This window comes from Dendrobates tinctorius, unplaced genomic scaffold, assembly GCF_039654945.1.
Source record: "Dendrobates tinctorius isolate UK_male_01 unplaced genomic scaffold, ASM3965494v1 ptg000147l, whole genome shotgun sequence".
In the NCBI taxonomy this organism is placed as follows: Eukaryota; Metazoa; Chordata; class Amphibia; order Anura; family Dendrobatidae; genus Dendrobates; species Dendrobates tinctorius.
Window position 1 is genome coordinate 17,274,687 of NW_027361814.1, and position 26,839 is coordinate 17,301,525.

The window sequence follows — 26,839 nt, forward strand, 5'->3', positions numbered from 1 at the left end:
GTTGACGGATGCTTTAGGCTAGGTCTGGGAGAAGATCCCTCATCAGGAGCATGCCCAGGCGTTGTAGGGAGGTCATACAGGCACGTGGAGGCCACACACAATACTGAGCATCATTGTGACTTGTTTCCACTATAAATTTTGGTTTGTTTTGATTTTCATTTTGACTTGTTTCCACTTTCATTTTGGGGGTCTCTCCAACTCCAGGCCTCCATTGGTTCAAAAATTTGATTTCCATTGATGATTTTTGTGTGATTATGTTGACCACACATTCAACTTTGTACAGAACAAAGTACTCAATGAGAATATTTCATTCATTTAGATCTAGGATGTTATTTGAGTGCTCCCTTTATTTTTTTTTTTGAGCAGTGTATATATGTATGTAAAATATATATATATATATATATATATAATGATGGAATAAAAGCCAGTAATACCCATGGAGCTTCCCAGGCTATTAATACCAGCTCACAGCTGTATACTTGGCCTTTACTGGCTATTAAAATGGGACACTTTAAAAAAAAAAAAAAAAAAAAATGTAGGGTCCCTAATAATTAATAACCATCAAAGGATATTAATAGCCTAGAAAGGTGCAATGGATACTGCCCCCCTGGCTAAAAACATCACCTTTCAGCCACCCCAGAAAAGGCACATCTCTAAGATGCACCAGTTCTGGCACTTAGCCTCACTCTTCCCGCTTGTTCTGTAGTGATGGCAAGTGGGGTGATAGTTGGGAGGGTTGACGTCACCTTTGTATTGTCAGAGATTAGTAATGGAGAGGCATCAATAAGATGCCCATATTACTAACCCCATAGTCATATTGTAAGAAAACACACACACAGAAAAATAGTCCTTTAATTGAAAGAATGACACAGATTTCTTTTACCCCTTTACCCCCAAGGATGGTTTGTACGTAAATGACCGGGCCAATTTTTACAATTCTGACCACTGTCCCTTTATGAGGTAATAACTCTGGAACGCTTTCATGGATCCTGGTGATTCTGACATTGTTTTTCTTGTGACATATTGTACTTCATGTTAGTTGGGAAAATTTCATTTCTATAACTTGTCTATTTGTGAAAAAAATGGAAATTTGGCAAAAATTTTGCAATTTTCCAACTTTGAATTTTTATGCCCTTAAATCACAGAGATATGGCACACAAAAAACTTAAGTAACATTTCCCACATGTTTACTTTACATCAGCACAACTTTGGAACAAATTTTTTTTCTGTTTAGGAAGTTATAAGGGTTAAAAGTTGACCAGCGATTTCTCATTTTTACAACACCATTTTTTTTTTTTTTAGGGACCACATCACATTTGAAGCCACATTGAGGGGTCTATATGATATAAAATACCCAAAAGTGACACCATTCTAAAAACTGTACCCCTCAAGGTGCTCAAAACCACATTCAAGAAGTTTATTAACCCTTCAGGTTCTTGAAGGTTTTAAAAAAAATGAACATTTAACTTTTTTTCACAAAAAAATTACTTCAGGTCCAATTTTTTTTTTTATTTTACCAAGGGTAACAGGAGAAATTGGACTGCAAAAGTTATTGTGCAATTTGTCCTGAGTACGCTGATACCTGATATGTGAGGGGGAACCACTGTTTCGGCGCATGGCAGAGCTTGGAAGGGAATGACTGCCGTTTGACTTTTTCAACGCAAAATTGGCTGGAATTTAGATCTGACACCATGTCACATTTGGAGAGCTCCTGATGTGCCTAAACAGTGGAAACCTCCCACAAGTGACCCCATTTTGTAACCTAGACCCCCCCAAGGAACTTATCTAGATATGTGTTGAGAACTTTGAACCCCCAAGGGCTTCACAAAAGTTTATAACGTAGAGTCCTACAATTAAAAAAAATCATTTTTTCCAAAAAAAGGATCTTTTCACCCTCAATTTTTATTTTCCCAAGGGTAACAGGACCCCAAAAGTTATTGTGCAATTTGTCCTGAGTACGCGGATATCCCATATGTGGGAGAAAACTACTGTATGGGCACAAGTTGGGGCTCGGAAGGGAAGTAGTGGACGTTTTGGAATGCAGACTTTGATTAAATGGTCTGCGGGTGTCATGTTGCCTTTGGAGAGCCCCTGATGTGCCTAAACTGGAATCCCTCAACAAGTGACCCCCATTTTGGAAGCTAGACCCCTCAAGGAACTTATCTATATGTGTGGTGAGCACTTTGAACCCCCAAGTGCTTCACAGAAGTTTATAACATAGAGCCATGAAAATAAATTTTTTTCCCACAAAAATGATATTTTTGCCTCCAATTTTTTATTTTCCCAAGAGTAACCGGAGAAATTGGACCCCAAAAGTTGGTGTGCAATTTGTCCTGAGTAGGCTGATACCCCATATGTGGGGGTAAACCACTGTTTGGGCACATGGCAGAACTTGGAAGGAAAGGAGCACCGTTTGACTTTTTCAACGCAGAATTGGCTGGAATTGAGATCAGATGCCATGTTGCGTTTCGAGAGCCCCTGATGTGCCCAAACAGTGGAAACCCTCCAACCCTAACCCCAACACTGCCCTAACCCTAATATCAGCCCTAACGGGAAAATGGAAATTTCTTAATTTTATTATTTTTCCCTAACTAAGGGGGTGATAAAGGGGGGGTTTGATTTACTCTTTCTGGCGGGTTTTTGTTTGGCAGCTGTCACACGCTAAAAGACGCTTTTTATTGTAAAAATAGTTTTTGCATCACCACATTTTGAGAGCTATAATTTTTCAATAGTTTGACTCAGAGTCATGTGAGGTCTTATTTTTTGTGGGACAAATTGACATTTTTAATGGTACCATTTTCAGGCACGTGACATTTTTTGATCGCTTTTTCTGATTTTTGGGACACAGAATGAACAAAAACCAGCATTTCATTAATTTTTTTTTTTGGGGGGGGGGTATTCCGCATCCGGTAAAATTGATAAAGGGGTTTTATTCTTCGGGTCAGTACAATTACAGCGATACCTCATTTTTTTAATTTTTTTTTATGTTTTGGCGCTTTTATACAATAAAAAGTTAATTTTTTATATAAATCTTTGCATCGCCTTATTTTGCGAGATGTAACTTTATTTTTTTTTACTGATGATGCTGTATGGTGGCTCGTTTTTTGCGGGACAAGATGACGTTTTCAGCGGTACCATGTTTATTTATATTCGTCTTTTTGATCGCGTGTTATTGCACTTTTAATTCGGCGGTATGATGATAAAGCATTGTTCTTTGCCCTTTTTTTTTTTTAAGGGGTTCACTAAAGGGGTAAACTAGTGGGACATTTTTATAGGGCGGGTCGTTACGGACGCGGCGATACTAAATGTGTACTTTTGTTTTTTTGTTTTATTTACAAAAAAAAATTAGTTTTTTTTTTTTAAATTTATTTAGGCACTGAGAAAGCCGCCTCCTTGCAGGACCCCGAAGGCCTCCACAGCCATATTGGATCCGGGGGCCTGCAGGGAGGAGACCCTCGGTGCAGTTCGAGCACATCGCGCTGCTCTGAGGGTCTTAGGGAAGCGCGCAGGGAGCCCCCTCCCTGCGCAATCCTTCCCTATGCCCCCGGTACACTGCGATCATGTTTGATCGCAGTGTGCCAGGGGTTAATGTGCCGGGTGTCAGCTGTGATAATCAGCTGACACCCGGCCGCGATCAGCGGCGCTCCCCCCGCCATGGGAATTAAGTCCCAGGGCACATGGACGGGATAGTACATCATATGGGAGAAAAAGGGGTTAATAATATTAAACCATACTTACGACCTCGCCCATTCCCCCGACGCTTTCGTCACCTCCAAAGAGTTTAAAAAGAGGGATTTTTGGTACTCACCGTAAAATCTCTTTCTTGGAGCCTTCATTGGGGTACACAGGTAACCATGGGTGTATGCTGATGTCGCTAGGAGACTGACACTAGGTAAAAAAGAAAAATATCCCCTCCTCAGGGGTATACACCCACTGACAGGCACAAAGTACCTCAGTTAGTGTTAAAGCAGTAGGAGAAGCAACCAAAAACTCAACATATGTACCAACCAAACAACAAAGGCACATAGGCCCAAAAGCGATACAAACAATTAGGGAGGGTGCTATGTCCAAGGCTCCAAGAAAGATTTTACAGTACCAAAAAGCCCTCTTTATACAAGAAAGAGATTTTACGGTACCAAAAAGCCCTCTATCGCTTCATTGGGGGACACAGGTAACCATGGGATGTCCCAAAGGTGGGAGCAGAAAGAATTCAAAGAAAACAGACTTGGGTCAGCCGGTGCATAACTGCCACCTGCAGCACCTTCCTACCCAGGCCTGCATCAGACAAGGCATGGGCATGAACCTTGTAAAACCTTGCAAAGGTGTGCAAGGATGACTTGGTCATGGCCTTGCAAATCTGTAAAACTGAAGCCTGATGACGAACCAACGGGCAATAGTGGACTTAGAAGCTGGGAGCCTCTTACGACAACCTTCAGAGAAGACAAATGGGGCAGCGGACTGACGAAAGGAAGCAGTCCTTGAAAGGTAGCACAGAATAGCTCTGACCAGACCCAGCTTTTGGAGGGACTTGTCCAGCGAATGAACCGGAGAGGAAAATAGAGAAGGAAGCACAATGTCTTCATTGATGTGAAATGAAGAGACCATCTTGGGTAGGAAGGAAGGAACTGGTCTGAGAAATACCATGTTCTGCTATAGAATCAGAAACAGGGAACGGCAGGATAACACTGCTAACTCAAACCCTGCTGATGGACGTAATGGCGACTAAGAAGGCAACTTTCCATGACAGGAGAGGAAACAAAATATCTTGAATGGGCTCAAAGGGAGCATGCTGGAGGGCACCAAAGACAAGGTTAAGGTCCCTTGGGTCTATCGGAGGACGATAAGGAGGTGCCAGGTGGGCAACACCTTGAAGAAAGATCTTTACCTGGCAATGGGAAGCCAGATTTTGCTGGAAAAGAATTGACAGAGGAAACCTGCCCCTTAAGAGTACTGAGCAATAGACCAGTCAAGACCTGCTTGTAGAAAACCAAGGAAGGGAAAAGGACATAGGAACCAAGTTGTTTTCCTCACACCACCGGAAGGCCTTCCTGAATCTGTGGTAGATATGCGAGGATGCTGGTTTTCTCGCCCTAATCAAGGTCTGAATAACCTGGTGGGAAAAACCAGCCTCCCTCAGGACTGCAGCCTCAACGTCTATGCCGTTAAACTCAGAGACTGAGAACTCTAGTGGAAGAGGGGGTCTTGTGAGAAAAGATCTGGACAGTCTGGAAACCTCCAGGGGGCGTCCATTAGCATGTTCACCAGCTCCGCGTACCAGGCCCCTCTTGGCCAGTCTGGAGCTATTAGCATAACGGGGATCCCTTCGGCCTTTATCTTTTTCACGACTCTCGGAATCAAGGGGAGAGGCAGAAAAAGATAAGGCAGTCGGAATTGTGACCACGGGATTACTAGAACATCGCAACCAATGGCTAGTGGATCCGGGATCTGGCAACGAACTGAGAAACCTTGTGTTTCATGCGAGACGCCATCAGGTCGACATCCGGGGTGCCCCATTGCTGGAAAATCTGGTTGAAGATGGCAGGGCTAAGAGACCGCTCGCCCGATGCGAAATCCTGACAGCTCAGAAAATCGGCCACTAAATTTTCCACCCCTGGAATGTGAACGGCTGATATGCTGGGAACGAGATGTTCCGTCCATCGCAGAATCCTTGTTACCTCTGTCATAACCTGTTTGCTGTGAGTCAAAGAAATTCTCCCAGTTCCATGGAGGCGATCACCGAACGTAGAGACTCCATCCTGAAATGGTGGATCTGAAAATGACGGTTCAATCGTTTGAGGTCCAAAATCGGACGGTGCGATGCATCTTTCTTCGGGACTATGAAAAAATTGGAGTAGAACTCTGAAAACCGTTCGTTCCAGGGAACGGGTACCATTACTTCTATGCGTAGTAGGGAGGAGACGACCTGAAGAACCTCTGGGGCCTGAGATGGGAGTTTTGGCGGGCGAGACAGAAACAGATGTTCCTGGGTGGGAGATGTTCCTGGGTGGGAGTTGTCCCATCACGTAGAGGAGAACCTGTCAGAGCGGGACCCAGAGAGCTTAGAGGAGTGACCTTTTGGCCTCCAGTGAGGTGCAGTTTTGAAGGATGGTTAATTCCTTTCAAATGCGGAAGTCGATCCAGAATCTGGACTGTGAAACCTGTCAGGTTAGAGATCGACAGACATGGTAACAGCCCACTCCAGAGGGAGTGGAGTGCTCTCATCCTGGGTGTTAGAGTGCTCCTGCGGGGCAGACATGGTGGAGGGGCTACAGGACAGGCAGAAAGGGGGGGACTGGCCTGAAGACGACTTCCTTTTGCAGAGGCCACAGGTGTAGTGAATAACAGTGGGCCTTGGGGACATTGCCGAGGAGCCAAGAAAAAAGAAATAGAGCCTACCAGATACCAGCGACGACCAGCAGAAAAAGCTGTAAGCAGAGCATCTGCAGATAGCGCAGAATATGGCTGTGCCCCTTGTGTGCAGAGCGTGCTCCAGTCTGCAGAGAGCGCACAATATGACGGCGTAAGATGCCACCGCATGCAGAAGTCTGCCGGCTGGTGAAAGGAAAAGCCATCATCCTAATGGATGACTCGCCGGAGGCGTGAACAACCACAAAGATCTGCTGGCCGCAGAAATCGAAGGTCCCCCTCCGGTTGGCTGATACGCCGGGGGCGTGGCCAGCCAGGAAGGGGAAGCTCCATGATAGGAGGGGAAGAAAACGCGCAGAAAAAGCATGCACTGCAGGGGACGTGGCCACAAGCGGATGAAAAAGCCTCTAATTGGGCAAAAAAAAGTGCGTGATTTAAAATCGCGGCGGTGCTAGAGTAATACCGGAAAGGGGTGGCAAGAGAAGGGGGAGTGTCCGCAATTACAGAACCCAGCCATGAAAAAAATAGCCGCGGCTGCCAGCCGTTTCTGCCCCTGACACTGCCCTGTCCCTTGCGACGAAGGGGACAGTGCTCCCAGGGATGACACTTGCCTCTGCATAAGGAAAGGAGGGAGACATACCTGTGTGGGGAGTCCCTGTCCCTCTGCAGTGATGAGGATAACATCACGAGCCCTCAGGACGGGTGAGGGTCACTGGAATCAGGTATCCTCCTTCCCGCACCGTCTCCAGATGGTGCAGAAGATGGTATCAACCCCTTACAGGAAGGGGGAGGTCGCCACCGGGGACCACCGTCTTCCTCTCAGCCCTCTCCGAGGAGAGGGGTGAGGAGGGGAAAAGGCAAGGACTGGCTACCGAGAATCACCCTGAAAAACCCGTAAAGGTGACAGGGGATAAAGTCATGCCCGCGGGTCCGAAAGTGGGCGATGTGGGTGACACCACATTGCTCTCTCGGTCACATACGTACGGGAAAACAGGGTGAGAAATTACACCCTGTTACCCTAAGCAAAAGGAACCTGAAAAACAAAATGGAAAAAAGATTAATAAACACAAACAGGGAACCTGCAAAGGAAAATGCAGATCTGGGATCAGATCCAGGTCTGCCTCCTACAGACACTAAGCTTAAACTGAGGTATTTTGTGCCTGTCAGTGGGTGCATACTGCTGAGGAGCTAGTTTCCTTTTTTGTCTGTCAGCCTCCTAGCGACAGCAGCACACACCCATGATTACCTGTGTCCCACAATGAAGCGATACAGAAAACCAAACAATATTCCTCACCTTTCCGCAGAGATGCTGCTAATCCATTTGTCCCACGACATGTCTAGCTCTGCTACATCTAGATGGCAGGCTGCATGATCCGACCATACAGCCTGTCATCCAGCAGACACTGAACACCATGTGCTCAGTATCTCTCTCTGAACTTTCTCACACTCGTGGCGCCGTCAGATAGGTAATAGGAGTTCACAGGGAGACACCGAGCACACGGTGCAGTGTCTGCTGGATGACAGGCTGTATGGTCGCATCAAGCAACCTGCCATCTAGAAGTAGCAGAGCTAGATCCGTCTTGGGACAAATGGATTAGCAGTATCTCTGCAAAAAGGTGAGGAATATGATATGTTTTTTTTTTAAAACTCTTTGGCAGATGACGAGTGCATCGGGAGAATGGGCGAGGTCATAAGTATGGTTTAATTAAGTTATTATAAGAGTCTGTGTCATTCTTTCAATTAAAGGACTTTTTTTCTGGATGTCCGTTTTCTTCCACTGTGACCATGGGGTTAGTAATGGGGGCGTCTTCCCATTACTAACCTCGGGGTTTGATGTCACCTGACAATGCAAAAGGTGACATCAAAGGTAACACCACCTCTACAGGGCAAGTGAGAAGAGCAAGGCTAAGTGCTTAGAGTTGCACCTTTTCTGGGGCAGCTGAGAGCTGGTTATTATAGGGGGCCCCTACATTTTTCTTAGGGTCCCCCATTTTAATAGCCAATAAAGGCTAAGCATAAAGTTGTGAGCGGATATTAATAGCCTTGGGAGCTCCATGGGTATTACTCCTTTCCAGGCTAAAAACATCTCCCCCCAGCCATAGGCTTTCCCTCTGCTGGTTACGAAAATTGCGCGGAAGCCCACGCAATTTTTTTCCGAAAAAAAATCTTTTATTAATTAAATACAAGTCCAGTAATTTGCACACACACTGTACTAATTGTATTTGTCACACATCTATTTATCTACCTATTCTATTTGTATTTACTGTATATAATCCATCTCTTCTATCCGGCTCTTGCAGTGATTTTACAGTACACGGCAGATGAATTGCCGGCTTTTCTATCTATGTAATATATGTGTGTCACTGACATCTATATATTCTATGTGTATATATCTATTCTAACATGAATTGCTAGCTTTTCAAAGGACACAGATGCGTAAAAATTAGACAGCACATGCATGGTCCGTGCGCTGTGCGATTTTTTTCTCGCATCCATGGGCTTGCATTGGCGAGTCTCGGCAACATTCGCAGCATGCTTCAATTTTACACGCATGCTGAACACACCCGAGAAAATAAACGGTGATGTGAGCTACTCCATAAATTAACACTGGGCCAAGTGCTATGCAATGTTTTCTCGCATAGCACTCGCCCGTTTTCTACGGTAGTATAACGCCGGCCTTAGAGTTCTGCTACGTAGACCAGAGAGGATATAGGGTGACATTGCTGTGCTCTCGGTCTCTATGTGGCGTGACAGAATGGCATGCCTGCTCTGTTCCCTAATAGAATAAAAGTGATTCTATCTGAAAGTAAAATAAAAAAACCTGCTAAGCTAAAATTGATTAGCTTGCTTACAGAAGGTGAATGTAATCGGCTGAGGAGCTAACAGGTGAACAAGAGGCCATGCAGCTATCTTTATTGCAGAATATGGAAGGATTGACTTCTTATGCTTGAATGGTCTCTTGGCGTCTCAGTGTTCTAAAGGGGTGAAAGACCTGACAGGAACAAGATGAACACCTATTGGGCACTTGCCGTATATATGTTTGATATGGAAATACTCCTGTGTTTTATGGCGGCTTTTTGGGTTTGATTCAATCTGACGCTCAGACAAGAAAATGTTGTTTATCACTTTAAAAAGAAACATTGGAAAGCCTTAAGCGTACCATTATTTTAGAACTAGCTGATGTGTTTGTATATGTGGAATAAAATTAATTCTGGCCCTTATATACCTTGTATCCTGCATTTTCACCAGTTTTGCCCTCTGTAGGCACTCATATTTTCAGTTGTCACTGAGCTAGTGAGTGGTGACTATTAGTGATGAGCGTACGTGTTCATATAAGGTGTTGTCTGGGCAAGCTTGGGTGCTAAACAAGTGTCTTTGGCATGCTCAAAAAATATGCTCGAGTAGCCGCTGCTGCCTTTCTCGCGGCTGTTCGACACACATCCGAGCATGCTCGCTCATCACTAGTGACTATCTGCCGTCTCCTACACAGACATTATGTTTGGATCAGTAGTAGAAACCACTGACTTCACATCATTGAAAAGATCCAAAGCAATGATTCTTTTATTTCATTGTCTTCAAGTGCTGACAAAATGTAACAAAACAAAAAAAGGGAACACATTCCAATTCCCTCCCACCCGCTGTTGTAATCGCTACATCACCTGGTCAACAGTCACAGCGTCCTATGATCGGTGACTTTCCACAGAGCTCTTACATAAAAACCTACATAAAATATATATTCATATATGTTAGAATACAAAAAAAATATTAAAAGAAAATACAAATAGGGGAAAGCAAGGAAGCCATTACTGCAAGGATGGTCACAAAACCATGAGGTTAAGCAAAGAAGAGAACCTTACAAACATGGATTCCGGGCTAGCCGCTGAGGTTTGTCTGGACTACAGACAGTATGATCACGTGCTGTGCTTTTTAGGGTATCTTGTCTACCAGTCGCCTACACAGTGGAGGCCACCATTTATTTTTTTGTTACAATCAAAATCTCGGCATATGCGAGATTGAGTTGTTTGCCCGAGTTAGGTTCATTGTGCCAACCCAATATTTAACATCTCTGGATTCTATGATCCAGAAACTTTAAGGGTTCTCCAGGCACATCGCAACCAAGAAGCCTTAACAGAGGGGTATCGGGATTCATCCAGCAAACTAAGTTTTCCCTCTGTTAGATATAATACAGATCCAACCTCCCTCCACTTATCAGGTGTGGAGAGGCGTCAAAGTATGCAAGAAACCAACCTACCAACCATCCATCGGCCAATGTCTAGATCCTATTACGACCTGTGCACAATGTCTGCTGTGATTGCACTGCAGTCTCTCCACAACCGATGTCAGCTCAGGTGGATTATATGTCAGCACAAACCCTTTATATCACAAACAATGTTTAAGAAAAAAAAAAACAGTTCAGATGTATAACTGGGATCTGTCTGAGTTCCATTCTGTAAAGAAAAAGTTCTACTTTCTCTTCTGTTCTTTCTAAAAATCATGGAACTCAGACAGACCCCAGAATAAGCAGTGGAACTCAATTTTTTCCTGTTTCCATTAGCACTGCAACAGATCCTTTCTTGATGTTATTCTGTGTTCCTAAAAACAGAACAACCAGACGTGTGAACATGGCCTAAACAGCGCTGCTATAATCCGTCAACTGTGTCTCTCGGATTTTAGCCATTTCAGTGATGAGGATTAGCAATAGCAGCCCTGTTTCTGGAAAAGTAAAAAAAACAAACAAACGTTTTTCTTCTTTTTTTCCTCATCCTATACAACCTCAATCACATCATATCAATTACCAGTCCCTCTGCTGGAACTTGTCACATCAATCATTGGTTAAAAAAAATAATACAATCAGGCCTTCATTTGTAATAATTTAGAAAATCAAGCCATAACCCAGGGAAATAGATTTGGGATGAGGTTAGCGATTTTTTTTTTTTTTTTTCATTTTGCTCAGACGAAATATTTGTTGAACTGAGATCGGTAACATTAATCCAATAATTGGCCGCCTCCACCACATACAGGCTACGGTACGACGTTACCGAGTACTGTAAGCAGCATCCGTGCACAGCATATCCATCTGTACTGGAATGAGATGAAAACTACTCTTATTAAGGCTCAGATCCCACACAAGGGGCTGCTCGTGCACACAGGGGGTGCAATGGTGGTAATGGAGGACGCTGTAACATTACAGGGTGCAGCAGTGGTCCGCCTTCACTGACTAAGGGAATCAATAGGCAGTATTGCATGCTGCAGCAACGTATTAGACTAAAAATGTCCAACATAGTAAACCATTGCTTATATGTGCAATAGACCAGCGTACACTAATGAGAGGCACACGGAGGAAACAGTGTGGACATGTCAGAAATACCGGTCTCTACAGTAAGCGTGATCAGGGGGATCTCGTTATATACATTCAGGTCCATGTAGAAATGTGTGCATATGATTCGACAATATAGAGACCCCCCCCGTACCTGTATAGACCAGTATATTTACAAATCCTTTATCTGTATCTCACCTACAGATTTTTGCTACGTAGATCAATGTCTTCTGCCCCTCTCCACCAAATCTGGAACCCATTAATGTTCTTGACTGTCAGTAGACACGTCTAATCGATCGGCGCGAGGCTTGGCCTGCCTTTAGCTCCCCCTTGCTAGGCACAGTACCTGAATGTCCAGATACAGACATGTACAAGATAGAGATATATATGGAGAGTAATAATGTAGAGATGGTAAAAGAGCTTGTGGCGCGAGTGTAGGAACGTTTTTTCTTTTTAATTTTTTTTTTAAGAAATGGGGCCAGTTGTAAAGACTGCTGAAATCCCAATTTTTTTTTTTTTTTCCACAAGTCTTCCCTACTCTTTCAATTAGCCCTGGGGAGTCCTCAGTCATTGTCTCCACCTCCTTGTGCTTTGTAGGGATAACGTGAAGAATTAAGTCTCTTTTAACAGGTTGATTTTGGCGCAGATTTTCAATGCAGGTCCGAGTTTAATGTTTAGGGCGCTCATAAGATGCTCTTCTTTCAGGAGCAGCAGAGCCTGCCCATCAATCTCTTGAGATCGGAAATCTTCCGCTAAGTCTTGGCAACCTGTCGATCAGGGAGAAAAAAAATGAATGAAATGGATAAAACTAGGTATATGCCAATAGAAGAGTTAACGTTTTTTATTTCTAATGTTGGGAAGAAAAATGGGAGAAGTGATCTCACGTGATTGTTATGCCTCACTCGGATATATGTGTTCTAGCCATCATTTTCATAAATACAACACATACCCCCCCATATAATCTAAGGGGCTGTGGGGTTTTTTTTTTGTTTTTTTTTTTTGCACAGAGTGTGTGGCTGAGCAAAAATCATGGAGACATGTTCATTTTTTTACCGGCATCATGGATGCAAAGTGACAATATAAGTCAATGGGTCCGTGAAAATCACACAGATGGCATCTATGTGCAGTGAATGCGTTGCACGTGATTAACAAGAAAAAGTACAGAAGAATCTTGGCAATCCACGTCTTTATCCATTCGTGAAAATCACGGAGGAATCACTGACCAAACACTGATGACACTCGTACCATTTATATTTTTGAGCAAGGGCTTATAAGTATAGAGAATAACTTGATTATGGAGCCCAAAGCTCCAACATGTCTAGAAGCAAATCTATTCTTAAAAGTGTGCGTACACCATGTCATTTTCATGTGAATTCCACTTGGAAACCACCTGAAAAAGAGCTCCATGAAATTAACAATGTACAACGTCAAAACAGGATTTTTGGTAGCTTACCATAAATTCTATTTCTCGGAGTCTTCATATGGGGACACAGGAACCATGGGTGTATGCTGCTGCCACTGGGAGGCTGACACTATGCACAAAAAAAAGTTAGCTCCTCCTCTGCAGTGTACACCCCACCGACTGGAACTAGGCTACTCAGTTAGTGAGAAAGCAGTAGGAGAAAACAAGATAAAGGAACAAACAGACAACTTAAACCGGAACAATATAACACAAGAGAAAGAACAAGAGTTGTTAAACATGGGAGGATGCTGTGTCCCCCAATGAAGGCTCCGAGAAACAGATTTTACGGTAAGAAACCAAAAATCCTGTTTTCTCTATCGCCTAATTGGGGGACACAAGAACCATGGGACGTCAAAAAGCAGTCCCTGGGGAGGGAATATGAAGCTTCATTCAGGTTGGAGAACTCACCACTGCCACCTGCAAGATCCTTCTGCCTAGGCTGGCATCCGCTGAAGCGTAGGTATGGACCTTATAAAATTTGGCGAACGTGTGGATGGAAGACCAAGTTGCTGCTTTGCAAAGTTGTAGGGCATAAAGTCATATAGTGCACCGCCCAGGAGGCGCCCACTGCCCGGGTAAAGTGAGCCCTGATCCCAGGGGGAGGCAGTCTGTTTTTTACCTGGTAAGTCTCCAAAATCGCCGTTCTGATCCAGCGAGCAATCGTAGCCTTAGAGGCCGGAAGACCTCTTCGAACACCATCAGGAATGACGAAAAGAGAGTCCGTCTTCCTAAAGGGGGGCAGTCCTGGCCAGATAAGACTCTCACCGCCCTCACCAGGTCTAGCTTGTTCAATGAACGCTCCAGAGGATGAGCCGGACAAAAGGAGGGGAGGAGGATATCCTCATTTAGGTGGAAGGCAAACACCACCTTGGGAAGGAAGGAGAAAGCCGCAAAACCAAAAACCACCTTATCCTGGTGAAGAACCAAAAAGGGAGGGCGACAGGAAAGGGCCGCAAACTCCGAAATGCGCCTAATGGAAGTGATGGCCCCCAGAAACGCTACCTTCCAAGACAAAAAAGACAGGGAAACCTCTCGGAGCGGTTCAAAGGGAGGACTCCTCAGAGCCTCCAGAACTAGATTGAAATCCCAGGGGTCCACTGATGTCCTGTACAGGGGAGCCGCATGCGCAACCCCTTGAAGAAAGGTTCTGACGTGAGGACGAGAGGATAGATTCTTCTGGAAAAGGATGGAAAGTGCTGACACCTGACCCTTTAAGGAACTGAGTGCCAGACCAGCGTCCAATCCCGTCTGGAGAAAGGCCAAGACAGAAGGCAGAGAAAAGGACATAGGCGGAATGCGTTGAGACTCACACCAGCGGAAATAGGTTGTAAAGAAGCAATAATAGACCCTGGAAGATGACGGCTTCCTAGCCTAGATCATAGTGAGAATCATCCGATGTGAAAAACCAGACGCTCTTAGCACTGCGGTTTCTACGCCGTTAAATTGAGCGACTGAGAATTCTAGTGGCATATTGGACCCTGGGATAGAAGATCCGGTTTGTCTGGGAGCCTCCAGGGGGCATCCGTGAGAAGAATGACGATATCAGCGAACCAAGACCTTCTGGGTCAGTCCGGTGCGATGAGAATGACCGGCACCCCCTCCACCTTAATATTTTTCAACAGCCGGGGGAGGGGAGGAAACAGATAGGGAAGCGCGAACTGGGACCAGGGAATGGCCAGAGCATTGGAACCCACCACGAGCGGGTCGCAGGACCTGGACACGAAACGTGGGACCTTCCTGTTCAGTTGGAACGCCATGGGGTCCTCGTCCGGAGTCCCCCATCGGATGTAGATCTGATGGAAGATCTCCTGATGCAGGGACCATTCTCCTGACGCGAGACCCTCGCGACTGAGAAAATCGGCGGCCCAGTTGTCCACGCCAGGAATATTAACTGCAGATATCGCCGGAACTGTCGACTCTGCCCAGAGAAGAATCTTGGTTACCTCGGCAATTGCCGCGGAAATCCGGGTCCCTCCCTGGTGATTGACATATGCCACCATTAAAGCATTGTCCGTCTGAACTCAGATTGGCAGGCCTTTGAGAAGTGGAGGAGGGACAGAAGAATAGCTCTCAGCTCTAGGATGTTGATCGGCAGAGAGGATTCCTTCACCGACCAACATACTTGGACAGTCAGATGACGGAATACTGCTCCCCAGCCGAGAAGGCTGGCGTCCGTCGTCACCACTTGCCAGTGGACAGGAAGGAAGGACCTGCCCTGGAGTATGAGAGGGAGTCCAGCCACTATCTGAGAGATCGTTTGACTTGGTAAGAAAGCCAAAACGGACGATCCAGGGAGAGAACAGACCGTTCCACTGTGAAAGGATGGCACGCTGAAGAGGTCTTGAGTGGAATTGGGCAAAAGGGATCGCCTCCGACGCTGCCACCATCCTCCCTAGAACTTTCATGGCTGAGCGAACTAACTGCTGGAGGATTACCCTCTTCTTTTTGGGGAGAAAGACCCTTGTTCAACAGGTGTCGAACAGCATGCCTAGGAAGATCAGGCGCTGAGTCGGAACAAGGCAGGACTTTTTCCTGATTAGGACAAGACCCTCTGATTCTCAAAATGGCCATCAAGGCTGCCATGATTTTGGTGAAAACCCTTGGAGCGGTTGCAAGACTGAACAGCAGGGCGACAAACTGGAAATGATGCTGATGTACTGCAAAACGCAGAAACCTGATGCCCTGGAAAAATAGGGACATGAAGATAGGCATCCTGAATGTCTATGGAGCGCAGGAATTCCTGCGCCTCCATGGAATCAATTACAGAACGGAGGGACTCCATCCTGAAATGTCTCAGGCGGACTCTCCTGTTGGGCAACTTGAGATCCAGGATGGGCCGCACCGTGCCATCTTTCTTCGGCACCACAAACAGGTTCGAATAGAAACCCGTGAAGAGTTCCCGCTCCGGGACAGGCATGATTACCCCTGAACCGAGAAGGGAGTCGATGGCTGCAAAGAAACCCGAGACCAGAGAAGGGTCCCTTGGACAACGGGATTCGAAGAATCGGTTTTGGGACCGCGAAGCGAAAACTATTTTGTATCCCGAGGATACGATCTCCTTGACCCATGCGTCCTCCACCAAAGCTAGACAAACGTCCTTGAAGAAGAGAAGACTACCGCCCAGCTTGGGAGATTCGCCGGGATATTGACACGAGTCATGTCGAGGAAGATCTGCCAGGCCTAGACATGGTGAGCCTACCCTGGGTGCTACGGGAACGCCAGGAAAGGGTGGCTTTAAAGCAAACCTTCTTCCTATCCTGGTGAGCCTGCAGCCTCTGCAGGTGGGAAAAGGCCTCTGTCGCCGCGAGACGACGAAAAGACCGGAACTGCCGCTTCGAAAATTGCCGCTTCGAAAATTGCCGACGGGGTTTGGACTGGGGGAGGGAAGAATTCGTGCCCCCAGTGGCATCCTTTATAATCTGGTCCTGCAGGGAGCCGAATAGACGAGATCCCTGAAAAGGCAAACTGGTAAGTGACTTCTTTGAAGATAAGTCCTTAAGCCAGATAAGATAAGGCCTTAAGCCGGACAGTCCGGCGAATAGCCACAATATTGCTAGAAGCCTGAGCTGCGCAAGAGGCGGCATCTAGGGAGGCCGAGACCAGGTACTTTCCTGCCTGCGAAATCTGGTCGGCAAGATCCGCCAAGTCATTCGAACGAGCTCCAGCACGAATGCCCTGACGGAGTTGTTTGGCCCACTTGGCAATTTCCATCGAGACCCAGGTGGAAGCGGCCGCTTCGAAGGCTGATTTTGCAAAAGATTCTATGATCCTGTCATTGGAATCCTTGAGGGACGCTCCATTAGCAAGCGGGAACATCGTGCTGGTGGACAGTCTGGACACTGGCGGGTCCACGGTAGGAGAAGCTGTCCAATTAGCGGTGAGCTCAAGAGAAAAGGGATATAAGACTCCAAGGCGCTTTCCTCTTTGAAAGTGTCTGGTCGGGTTCTCCCTTTCCCTGGTAAGTATCTCCTGAAATTCGCCATCAGGGGCAAAGACCTTGGAAGATGGTTTTGACCGTCTAAACGAAACCGCCTGATCTGCGGGTTCCGTAGAGGTGTCCTTGATGTTAAAGGTCTGGTTAACTGCCACACTGAGGCTCAGGACCAAATCTCTCATGTTACAGGTTTGGTCCAAATCCAGATCCGATTCATCCTCTAATAGCGCGCCCGAGAACGTCTCGCCTGACTCGGGTGAGGCAGACTGCCGGGAAGGCCTGGGGGTGAGATGAAACGGGAAGAGGACCTAGAAAGGTGCTCATGTCTGGATCTCTTGCGGTCCGTGTTAGAAGGCCCGGACAGTGATTCCTATGACCCACTAGTAGCTGCGGGCGTAGGAGGGGGCAACCTGTCAAGTACAGACACCAGGGTCACCGCCTGGGATAGAAAGGGGCTCCTGGGCGTGCGGTTGCTGCAGGTCTGACAGAGGGGAGATGACGCACCAGAGCAGAAGAAGAAGAGGAGGAGGAGCAAGAGGTAGGAAGGCGAGAGCGCTCTCCTTTAGGCATGATGAGACAGACCCACTAATAGGTGCCAGAAGGTTATGGGACAGAAAGGTGCAGAGGAGAGTGTCAGGCTGCAGAGCAGCTACTCACAGACCACGCAGGCTGACGGCAGAGCGGGGCAATGCAAGCCCCTGCAGGTATCAGGCAGTCTGTGGGGCATCCAGAAGGTGCGAGGCGTCCGGGAGGCGGGCGACCGGCAAAACGCTGCCAGGACTGGGCAGTCTGTGGGGCGTCAGGGAGCAGGCGACAGTCACAGGTGCCAGCGAAGAAAGTGCACGCAGCAGGAGGAAAACCTTATGTGCTCTGAGGTAGTACCCAGGGTAGGATGCGGAGCCAGCCGCCATATCCAGGGGTAGCAAGATGGCGGTGGTCAGAGCTCATACAGCGGCCGATGGAGCGGGCGGAGCTAAGTGCCGGGCAGAAGACAAGACGGGCGGGAGAAGAGCCCACCCGTATGCAGGAGAAAAAAGGGGGCGGCGCTAATGCCGAGAGCTAGGCCCAAAAAGCTAAGGCCTAAATTTACTGTCCTGACCACCGGAGCAGGGGGGAGCGGCACAGAGGACCCGAGGGAGCACCAAAATGAAGGTAGCCCGGCGCCCTATCCTGCTAGCAATTAAGGGATAAAGGCCCTTAACCTCCAAACGCCCCAGCGCTGTAAAATGGGCCAATAAAGGAAACAAAACTTCCCCGTGTCCTTTTTTTTATGTCCTTTTTCAACTTCTCTCTTCATCCTTTCTTCTTCTTTCGGGACCTGGTGGAGAGGGAGAAAGTACCTCTTAATCCGGAGATATAAGACGTCCGAATTTGGTGCCTTGTGGGACGTCTTCACCTCCAAATACTGACAGGCTCTGGTGGTCGAGTGGGTAGGGAGAAGGGGGCAAGGACCGGATCCGGGTCACCTACACATGCTTCTGTGTTAGGGGCTCTTGGTCCTGCCGGGGAGACATGAGGATACGGGGTGGCAGTACACGCCGTACTCATAGTCTCTTTGTGGGAGTACAGTTATGACTATTCACACTGTATTCTTCCGGGTACCTGAAAAGGAACAACGCACACTGAAGTAGATATGGGTCTGATGAAAGACCAGTGTCCACCTCCTACTGACAGTAAGCTAAACTGAGTAGCCTAGTGCCTGTCGGTGGGGTGTACACTGCAGAGGAGGAGCTAACTTTTTTGTGCATACTGTCAGCCTCCTAGTGGCAACAGCATACACCCATGGTTCCAGTGTCCCCCAATAAGGTGACAGAGAAAACAACATTATTGTGAACATGGTCTGTCTAACGCTGCGCCTTTTAACCACTTCAGGGTTCAGAAAATCTGAAGCGATTAAAAGTGACGTTTGTTCCTCAGGCACCTTCCGCTAGGAAGTAAACCACTCTCTATACTAACAGTATACAGTAATAGATGCCAAAGGTTATTTTTAGGCCTCATTCACCCATCTGTGTTTAAACACTTATGTGAAAAAACAGTACTGGTGTCACCAACGTCGTGCGTCAGTGTGTCTGTTTTTACCATCTGTGTATCCATTTTTACCACCAGCTTGTCATCCGCCTGTTCGTTTTTTACCATCAACCACAATGCACGAACATCATGAAGATGAACGTCATGTCCACATTACCTTGCAGAGAAGAAATAAACTCGTACACTTCCTCCACACTCCAGCGACTGGGATTGCTTGACAGAAACACTGGATTAATTCCCAGCAACTCAGAATTTGAGGGTCCGCTTGTTGGAGTGCTGCCGTCTCTCTCCCGCTGTGGAGTTCTGCAGGACGGTGGTGCTGGAGACGTTGGAGAGAAAGCTTCTTCATAGCTGGAGTTATCAGATCCACGGCTGGAGTCCTCCTGGAAGTAAGGGGTAATCGTTAGGAATCAGAATCATGCACAGGAAAGTAGCTCTCCAAAATATACTCTAGCTCAGAAATCCTTCACCAATGCATTAAAACTATCAGGGCAAGTGACCTATGAACTAAGGGCTCAGTTTTCCAATAGGCGTCGTTCGTGCAGCACATGGTGCATTGATTATATTGTGAAATGCACCATTACTGATGCCATATGTAGTGGTTATCAGTAAGGCTGTCTCCTACAAAACAGAAAAGGAACTGTGAAAGAGTAAATCCTTCCGTGATGGAAAGATCACATCTGCAATATATAAAAAAGGCCTAAAATGAGCCACAAATTGTCTGATCATTAGATGTCAAACCCCTGAAAGTGGTTGGCACATTTTGTTAAAAGCAAAAAATTGCAAAGTGATGGTAAACAAATAGGTATTAGACCTACCGGTAATGATGTTTCCAGGAGTCCATCCTGACAGCACCATGGAGGACGTCTTCCTCCTCCTTACAGGGACAGGAAAGCACACGAGAGGTTAAAAGGTCCCGTCCCACGCCTTTCCCTCAGTGATTTAACGAGTACCACAGCGTGGATAATGCAAATAACACTTTAATGACAATCATATTACAGCATATGACATACCGTGAACAGGGTGGGAACTACCCGTGCTGTCAGAATGGACCCCTGGAAACATCATTACCGGTAGGTCTAATACCTATTTTCCAGGACGTCCACCTGACAGCACCATGGAGAGTACCAAAGCACCTCCTCAGGGTGGGATTACCGCCTGGAGAACCTTTCTCCCAAATGCGGTCTGCTGACCAGATAGCATATCAAGCTTGTAATGCTTGCAGAATGTGTCAAGTCTGGCCCAGGTTGCTGTTCTACAGATTTGATCCACCGAGGCACCGGCTCGCTTGGCCAAAGAGGCCAATACTGCCCTTGTAGAGTGGGCCTTTAGAGTATCTGGTTAGCGCCTTCAGATTGGTAGGCGTTTGAGATTACCAGAGTAATCCATCCTGCGATGGATGCCTTAGAGGCTTTTTTCCCCTTGTTTTTATCCCCAAAAAGGATGAACATGTTTGGGTCAATACGCCAATTGTTGGTGGCCTCTAGGTAGTCTATAACGGCACGTCTCACTTCCAGCTAGTGGAGACTCTGCTCCTTCTCATTACGGGGTGTGGCATGGCAAAGGGCTGTGTAGTCAATGGGAGATATGGGTCTCAGAAATGGCTTGTCTCCATAATGTAAAGCATAACAGATATTGCTGTGCTGTTATTGTTTTGCAAGGACCTGTGGTGAGGTCACCGTCACATGACCAGTCAGCTGCTGGGCTCGTGGGTGTGGCTACACCCTTATAATGTGGCCTGCTCCTGAACCAGGTAGCTGTATGTGGGGAGGACTACACCTCCCACATGTGTTGAGACTCCCGGTCTGAGTCTGAAACCATCAACGTTTATGTTTTGTTTGCCTAAGCTAGAGGCTATTTTTGGTGATACGCTGATTTATGGTTTATGACACAAATAAACCTCATGAACTTTGGAAGAACCGGTCTCATGATTGTCTCCCGCTGCACCTGAGCGAGTCACATCCCTACAGGGGGTTGTCACAGAAGGATGGTTACACTATCTCCTGGTTTAAATTTTGGCCAGAGGCTACCTTCGGAATAAATGCCGGGTCTAATCTCAGGATTATACGGTCTTCTCTGATTTGGAGATATGGGTCTCTGGTGGACAGGGTCTGGATTTCCCCGATTCTCTTAGCCATGGTGATGGCTAGGAGAAAAGCCGTTTTTCGAGTGAGAGTCAAGATGGACATCACTTCACTGGGGACATAGGGATCTGAGGACCAAGCTAAGGTCCCAAGGCGGGGTGAGCTGCCTGATCGTAGGGCGTAGACGTTGCGTGGCCCTTATGAACCTTACTACCCAAGGATGGGAAGCCAGAGGGTAATCAAAGGAACTCAGGGCCGAAATCTGGACCTTTAAAGTGCTTTGTCTAAGGCCTTTACTAAAACCCGACTGCAGGAAGTTTAGGACGCTAGGGAGGTCAGGGGTACCTGCCATGAAGTCGGACCTGTCACCCTCCAGACAGAACCTCTTCCATATCTTTAGGTATACTGCGGGTGTAACCGGTTTCCTGCTAGCCTGTAGGGTAGATATGACCTGATCTGATAAGCCCTTTGCCTTCAGGATGTCCCTTTCAGGATCCAAGCCGAGAGGTGAAGTCTTGCTGGATTCGGGTGGCGGATCGGGCCCTGGTGGATGACATCTTTCTTCAGAGGGAGCTCGACTGGATTTTCCACCGCCATGGCCCCCAGTAGGGGAAACCAGCTTCTTCTCGGCCAATATGGGCCAACCATAATCACCTTTGCGCGGTCCTTTGCGAATAGGTCTATTCTGGGGGTCCCCCAACGCTGACACAGTTGGCGGAATATCTCCTGATTCAGCTCCCACTCTGTCGGGCAGACCTGCTGTCTGCTTAGGTAGTCCGCTACCACGTTCTGGGAACCCTCCAGGTGAATTGCGGTTATTGAAAGGATTATTCCCTCTGCCCAGGAGAATATTCTTTCCGCTAGGGCTTGGAATGGTCGATGCCTGGGACCTCCCTGGTGCTTCAGGAGCGAAACTGCTGTCGCGTTGTCGGACAATATTCGGACATGTTGATTCTTCAGGATAGTCCGGTTTCCCCTCAGGGCGGGTTTCCCAGACCGCATAAAGTTCCCTGAAGTTGGAGGATTTGTTTCTGATGTCTTATGGCCATCTTCCCTAAAAGATCTTCCCTTCTACGTGGGCTCCCCATCCCCACGTGCTGGCGTCTGTGGTGACTACTACGTATGGAGAGGTGGTCCATAGTACGCCCACCTGCAGGTTTTTGTGCTGTGTCCACCACCGCAGTGATCTCTTCACAGGCCCTGGTAGCTTCATGGGTTTGTCGAATGAAGACTGACGCCGGTCCCATATTGCGAGAATCTCATTTTGTAAGGGTCTCGAATGGAACGGAGCCCATCTGACGCATGGAATGCATGCCGTCATGAGGCCCAGAACCTTCATTGCCTCTCTTATAGAGGTGCGGTGCTTTAGGAGGTCATAGTAACATAGTTAGTACGGCCGAAAAAAAGACAGTCCATCCAGTTCAGCCTATAAAATTCTGTCAGAATAAATCCCCAGATCTACGTCCTTCTAAAGAACCTAACAATAACTGTAAGATACAATATTGTTACGCTCCAGGAAGACATCCAGGCCTCTCTTGAACCCTTCGACTGAGTTAACCATCACCACCTCCTCAGGCAGGGAATTCCAGATTCTCACTGCCCTAACAGTAAAGAATCCTCTTCTATGTTGGTGGAAAAACATTTCCTCCTCCAGACGCAGAGAATGCCCCCTTGAGAATGCCCCCTTGTGACTGTCACCTTCCTTGGTATAAACAGATCCTCGGAGAGATATTTGTATTGTCCCCTTATATACTTATACATGGTTATTAGATCGCCCCTCAGTCGTCTTTTTTCTAGACTAAATAATCCTAATTTTGCTAATCTCTCTGGGTATTGTAGTTGCCCCATCCCCTTTATTAATTTTGTTGCCCTCCTTTGTACTCGCTCTAGTTCCATTATATCCTTCCTGAGCACCTGTGCCCAAAACTGTACACAGTACTCCATGTGCGGTCTAACCAGAGATTTGTACAGAGGCAGTATAATGCTCTCATCATGTGTATCCAGACCTCTTTTAATGCACCCCATGATCCTGTTTGCCTTGGCAGCCGCTGCCTGGCACTGGCTGCCCCAGGTAAGTTTATCATTAACTAGGATCCCCAAGTCCTTCTCCATGTCAGATTTACCCAGTGGTTTGCCATTCAGTGTGTAATGGTGATATTGATTCCTTCTTCCCATGTGTATAACCTTACATTTATCATTGTTAAACTGCATCTGCCACCTTTCGGCCCAAGTTCCCAACTTATCCAGATCCATCTGTAGCAGAATACTATCTTCTCTTGTATTGACTGCTTTACATAGTTTTGTATCATCTGCAAATATCGATATTTTACTGTGCAAACCTTCTACCAGATCGTTAATAAATATGTTGAAGAGAATAGGTCCCAACATCAACCCCTGCGGTACCCCACTGGTCACAGCGACCCAGTTAGAGAATATACCATTTATAACCACCCTTGCTTTCTATCACTAAGCCAGTTACTTACCCATTTACACACATTTTCCCCCAGACCCAGCATTCTCATTTTGTGTACCAACCTCTTGTGTGGTCCAGTCTATAGCTTACCTCTTCATAAAAACTGATTAGATTGGTTTGACAGGAGCGATTCCTCATAAACCCATGCTGATATGGCGTTAAACAGTTATTCTCATTGAGATAATCCAGAATAACATCCCTCAGAAACCCTTCAAATATTTTACCAACAATAGAGGTTAGACTTACTGGCCTCTAATTTCCAGGTTCACTTTTAGAGCTCTTTTTGAATATTGGTACCACATTTGCTATGCGCCAGTCCTGTGGAACAGACCTCGTCGCTATAGAGTCCCTAAATATAAGAAATAATGGTTTATCTATTACATTACTTAGTTCTCTTAGTACTCGTGGGTGCCATCCGGACCCGGAGATTTATCTATTTTAATCTTATTTAGCCGGTTTTGCACCTCTTCTTGGGTTAGATTGGTGACCCTTAATATAGGGTTTTCTTTGTCTCTCAGCAATTCACCTAGCATTTCATTTTCCTCCGTGAATACCGTGGAGAAGAAGGTGTTTAATATATTTGTCTCCTGCTTTTCTTCTGGTAGCAGGGATATCCTGCGTCCTGAGTCTAGGAGAACTCCAAGGAAGACTTACCTGCTCTCTGGTATCAGGTCTGACTTCTGCCAGTTGATAATCCAGCCGAGGAACTCCATTACTGTGATCGTTCGGTTTCTGTCTCGAATGAGCGCTTCTTCGGATCCTGCCACCAGGAAGAAATCATCTAAGTATGGTATAATCACGATTCCTTGGCTTCTCAGGTAGGCCACTACCTCCGCTACCAGCTTTGTGAAGATTCGGGGGGCCGAAGCCAGCCCAAATGGGAGGCATTGGAACTGGAAGATCCGGGTCGGTAGTCTGACTGCGAACCTTAGCAGTCTCTGGGATGAGGGATGGATCGGGACCTGATAGTAAGTACTCTTCAGGTCGAGGGTGCACATGACAGCGTCCCGGTCTCTGAGATGCATTGCTGACCGAATTGATTCCATCCGGAACCTTTTGTACCTCACCCAGGAATTTAAAGGTTTTAAATTTATAATAGTTTGGGCCTCGCCGGATGGTTTTGCGATGGAGAAGAGGGAGGAGTAGTGTCCCTTGCCCATCTCTCTCAGAGGAACCGGTGCTATAACCGCTGAACTGACCATATCCTGTAGGTCTGTCCACATGGCGGAGTTTGACGAGACTACGGTGGGGGAAATATATCTGTCAGGGGGAGTGGAGCAAACCTCTATGCTGTAAGCCCTCCGCAATGGTTCTGAGGACCCACTTGTTGTGGGTAATCTGGGCCCAATTTTTTGCGAAGTGGCGGAGTCTTCCCCCAATGCCTATGGCATCATTGCCTCCTAGATCTGGAGGTTGAAGCGAAAAGGGAGCCCTTGCTTCTCCCACCCTGGCTGTGGGAGCTCCTGTAAGAGCCTCTGTTGGACCTGCCCTGGCTTCTAAAGTCAGGCTGTCTGCTAGAGAAGAATCCTCTCCCAAAGGACTGGGGCCGTTTTGGTTTTTCCTCTGGAAATCCTTTGTGTTTGTCGGAAACTAGCTCTAAGATGTTTCTAGGGCTGGCCCGAACACCCTTAGGCCCGAGAAGGGGATGGAGCATAGTTTGGCCTTTGAAGCATTATCCCCAGACCAGGATTTAAGCCAGACCGCTCTCCATGCTGCATTAGACAGGGAGCTGTTCCTGGCTGCAAATCTTACTGATTCAGCCGACGTGTCCGACAGGAATGCTGTGGCCGACTTCATCAATCAATCAAATTGATGAGGGGAAGAGATGCTAGGAAATCGGATCTAGGGGTCTTGTTGGTCAGATGTTCCTCCAATTGACCCATCCACAGGAACATAGATCTGGCCACCGAGGTGGCTGCTATGTTAGCTCTAATAAGAGTTGCAGAAGTCTCCCATGTCCTTTTTAAGAGAATGTCCACCTGTCCATTGGGTCACGGAGGCTTGATGAGTCTTCGAACAGGATGGCGGTCTTCTTGGTGACCTTGGCTACAGGAACATCGATTTTAGGAACCTCTTCCCATAGTCGCGTTTCCTCAGCATCAAAAGGCTGTCGACCCTTAAAATCACGAGACAGTACTAGTCGATGTTCCGCATCTGTCCATTCATCTAGGACCATCGCTTTGATGTGTTCACTTATAGGAAACACCGTTTGTCTCTGAGACGTGAGTCCCCCGAACATCAGGTCCTGTCTAGATTGCGGCTTAGGGACTTCCTCGATCTGCATAGTGTTCCTCACAGCCTGGACCAACTCGTCAGTGTCCTCTGCCATAAACAGGTATTTTCTGCCCCGGCCCTGGCTGTCTGCTGGGATCACTCCTTCCTCCTCTGGATCAGAGTCCTGAAAGTCGGAACCGTCGACAGAGCTTGGTTCAGACTCTGGCTCTGCCTCCCACCTTGGTCGCTTGTGGCTCGGCCCTGGGCTGGGGGGCTGCTGCCGTGAGAGACTGGACATGGAGTCTTGGACTTCCTCACGTATCAGGGATCTCATCTCTGAGAGGAGGGATGGCTGCTCATCTCTTATGACCCTCGATGGACAAGGTCCACAGAGGGTTTGCCGTGGGTGTCTAGCAGCTTTACGCGGCATACAGGGCATCTGACAGATTTTGCTGAGGCCTTGCCGGGGTCTTTAGTCACGGTCGGGGGGGCTGCTGGGGTTCCCTTACCCTAGTGGCATAAGAAAGGGGTAGTCAGGTCAGTCCTCCGTCCTGTGCTGCGGGGCAGGCTGTGGGGAGGGTGGTCTGCGCCAGGCGCACTTACCCCTCCATCTGCCGGAGCTTCTGCTTCCATTGCCGCCGCGTCCTGCGTTGCAGTCACTTTCCCCCAGAGCACGCACTGAGGTTCAAAACCGGCGTCCATGACGTCACCGGAAGCGACGTGCGTCTTCTCGCGAGAGGCCGGGAACCACTCGCTGGCCACTTCCGCGTTCTAGCCTGGACCGCTAGTCATCCCCTGCGCCCCTGACGGCGCTTGATCGTGACGTCGGCGCCTGCCCGGAAGCCCAGCTGCCTGCGGGGACTGTGCTACACACTACTTCCATCCTGGATCCAGCGGTCCGATGTCTGGAGCCGAGAGCCTCCCACCGGGAGCAGCGGCTCCCTCCAGGAGCGTCATCCTG

The 26,839-nt window shown here is 47.3% G+C and overlaps 1 protein-coding gene across 5 annotated transcripts in view; it reads right to left on the reverse strand.

Moving 5' to 3' along the window:
- Positions 1-9,909: 9,909 nt before the first annotated feature.
- The window catches only part of PHC1 (polyhomeotic homolog 1), a 35,835-nt gene continuing 18,905 nt past the window's right edge, over positions 9,910-26,839 (reverse strand). For all 5 annotated transcript variants that reach the window (XM_073546488.1, XM_073546491.1, XM_073546485.1 and 2 more), the window contains exons 14-15: positions 19,265-19,490; positions 9,910-12,450 (exon numbers count right to left, since the gene is read on the reverse strand). In XM_073546488.1, coding sequence (XP_073402589.1) covers positions 12,296-12,450; positions 19,265-19,490 — 381 coding nt within the window. In that variant the 3' untranslated portion in view covers positions 9,910-12,295. The remainder of the gene's footprint in view (positions 12,451-19,264; positions 19,491-26,839) is intronic.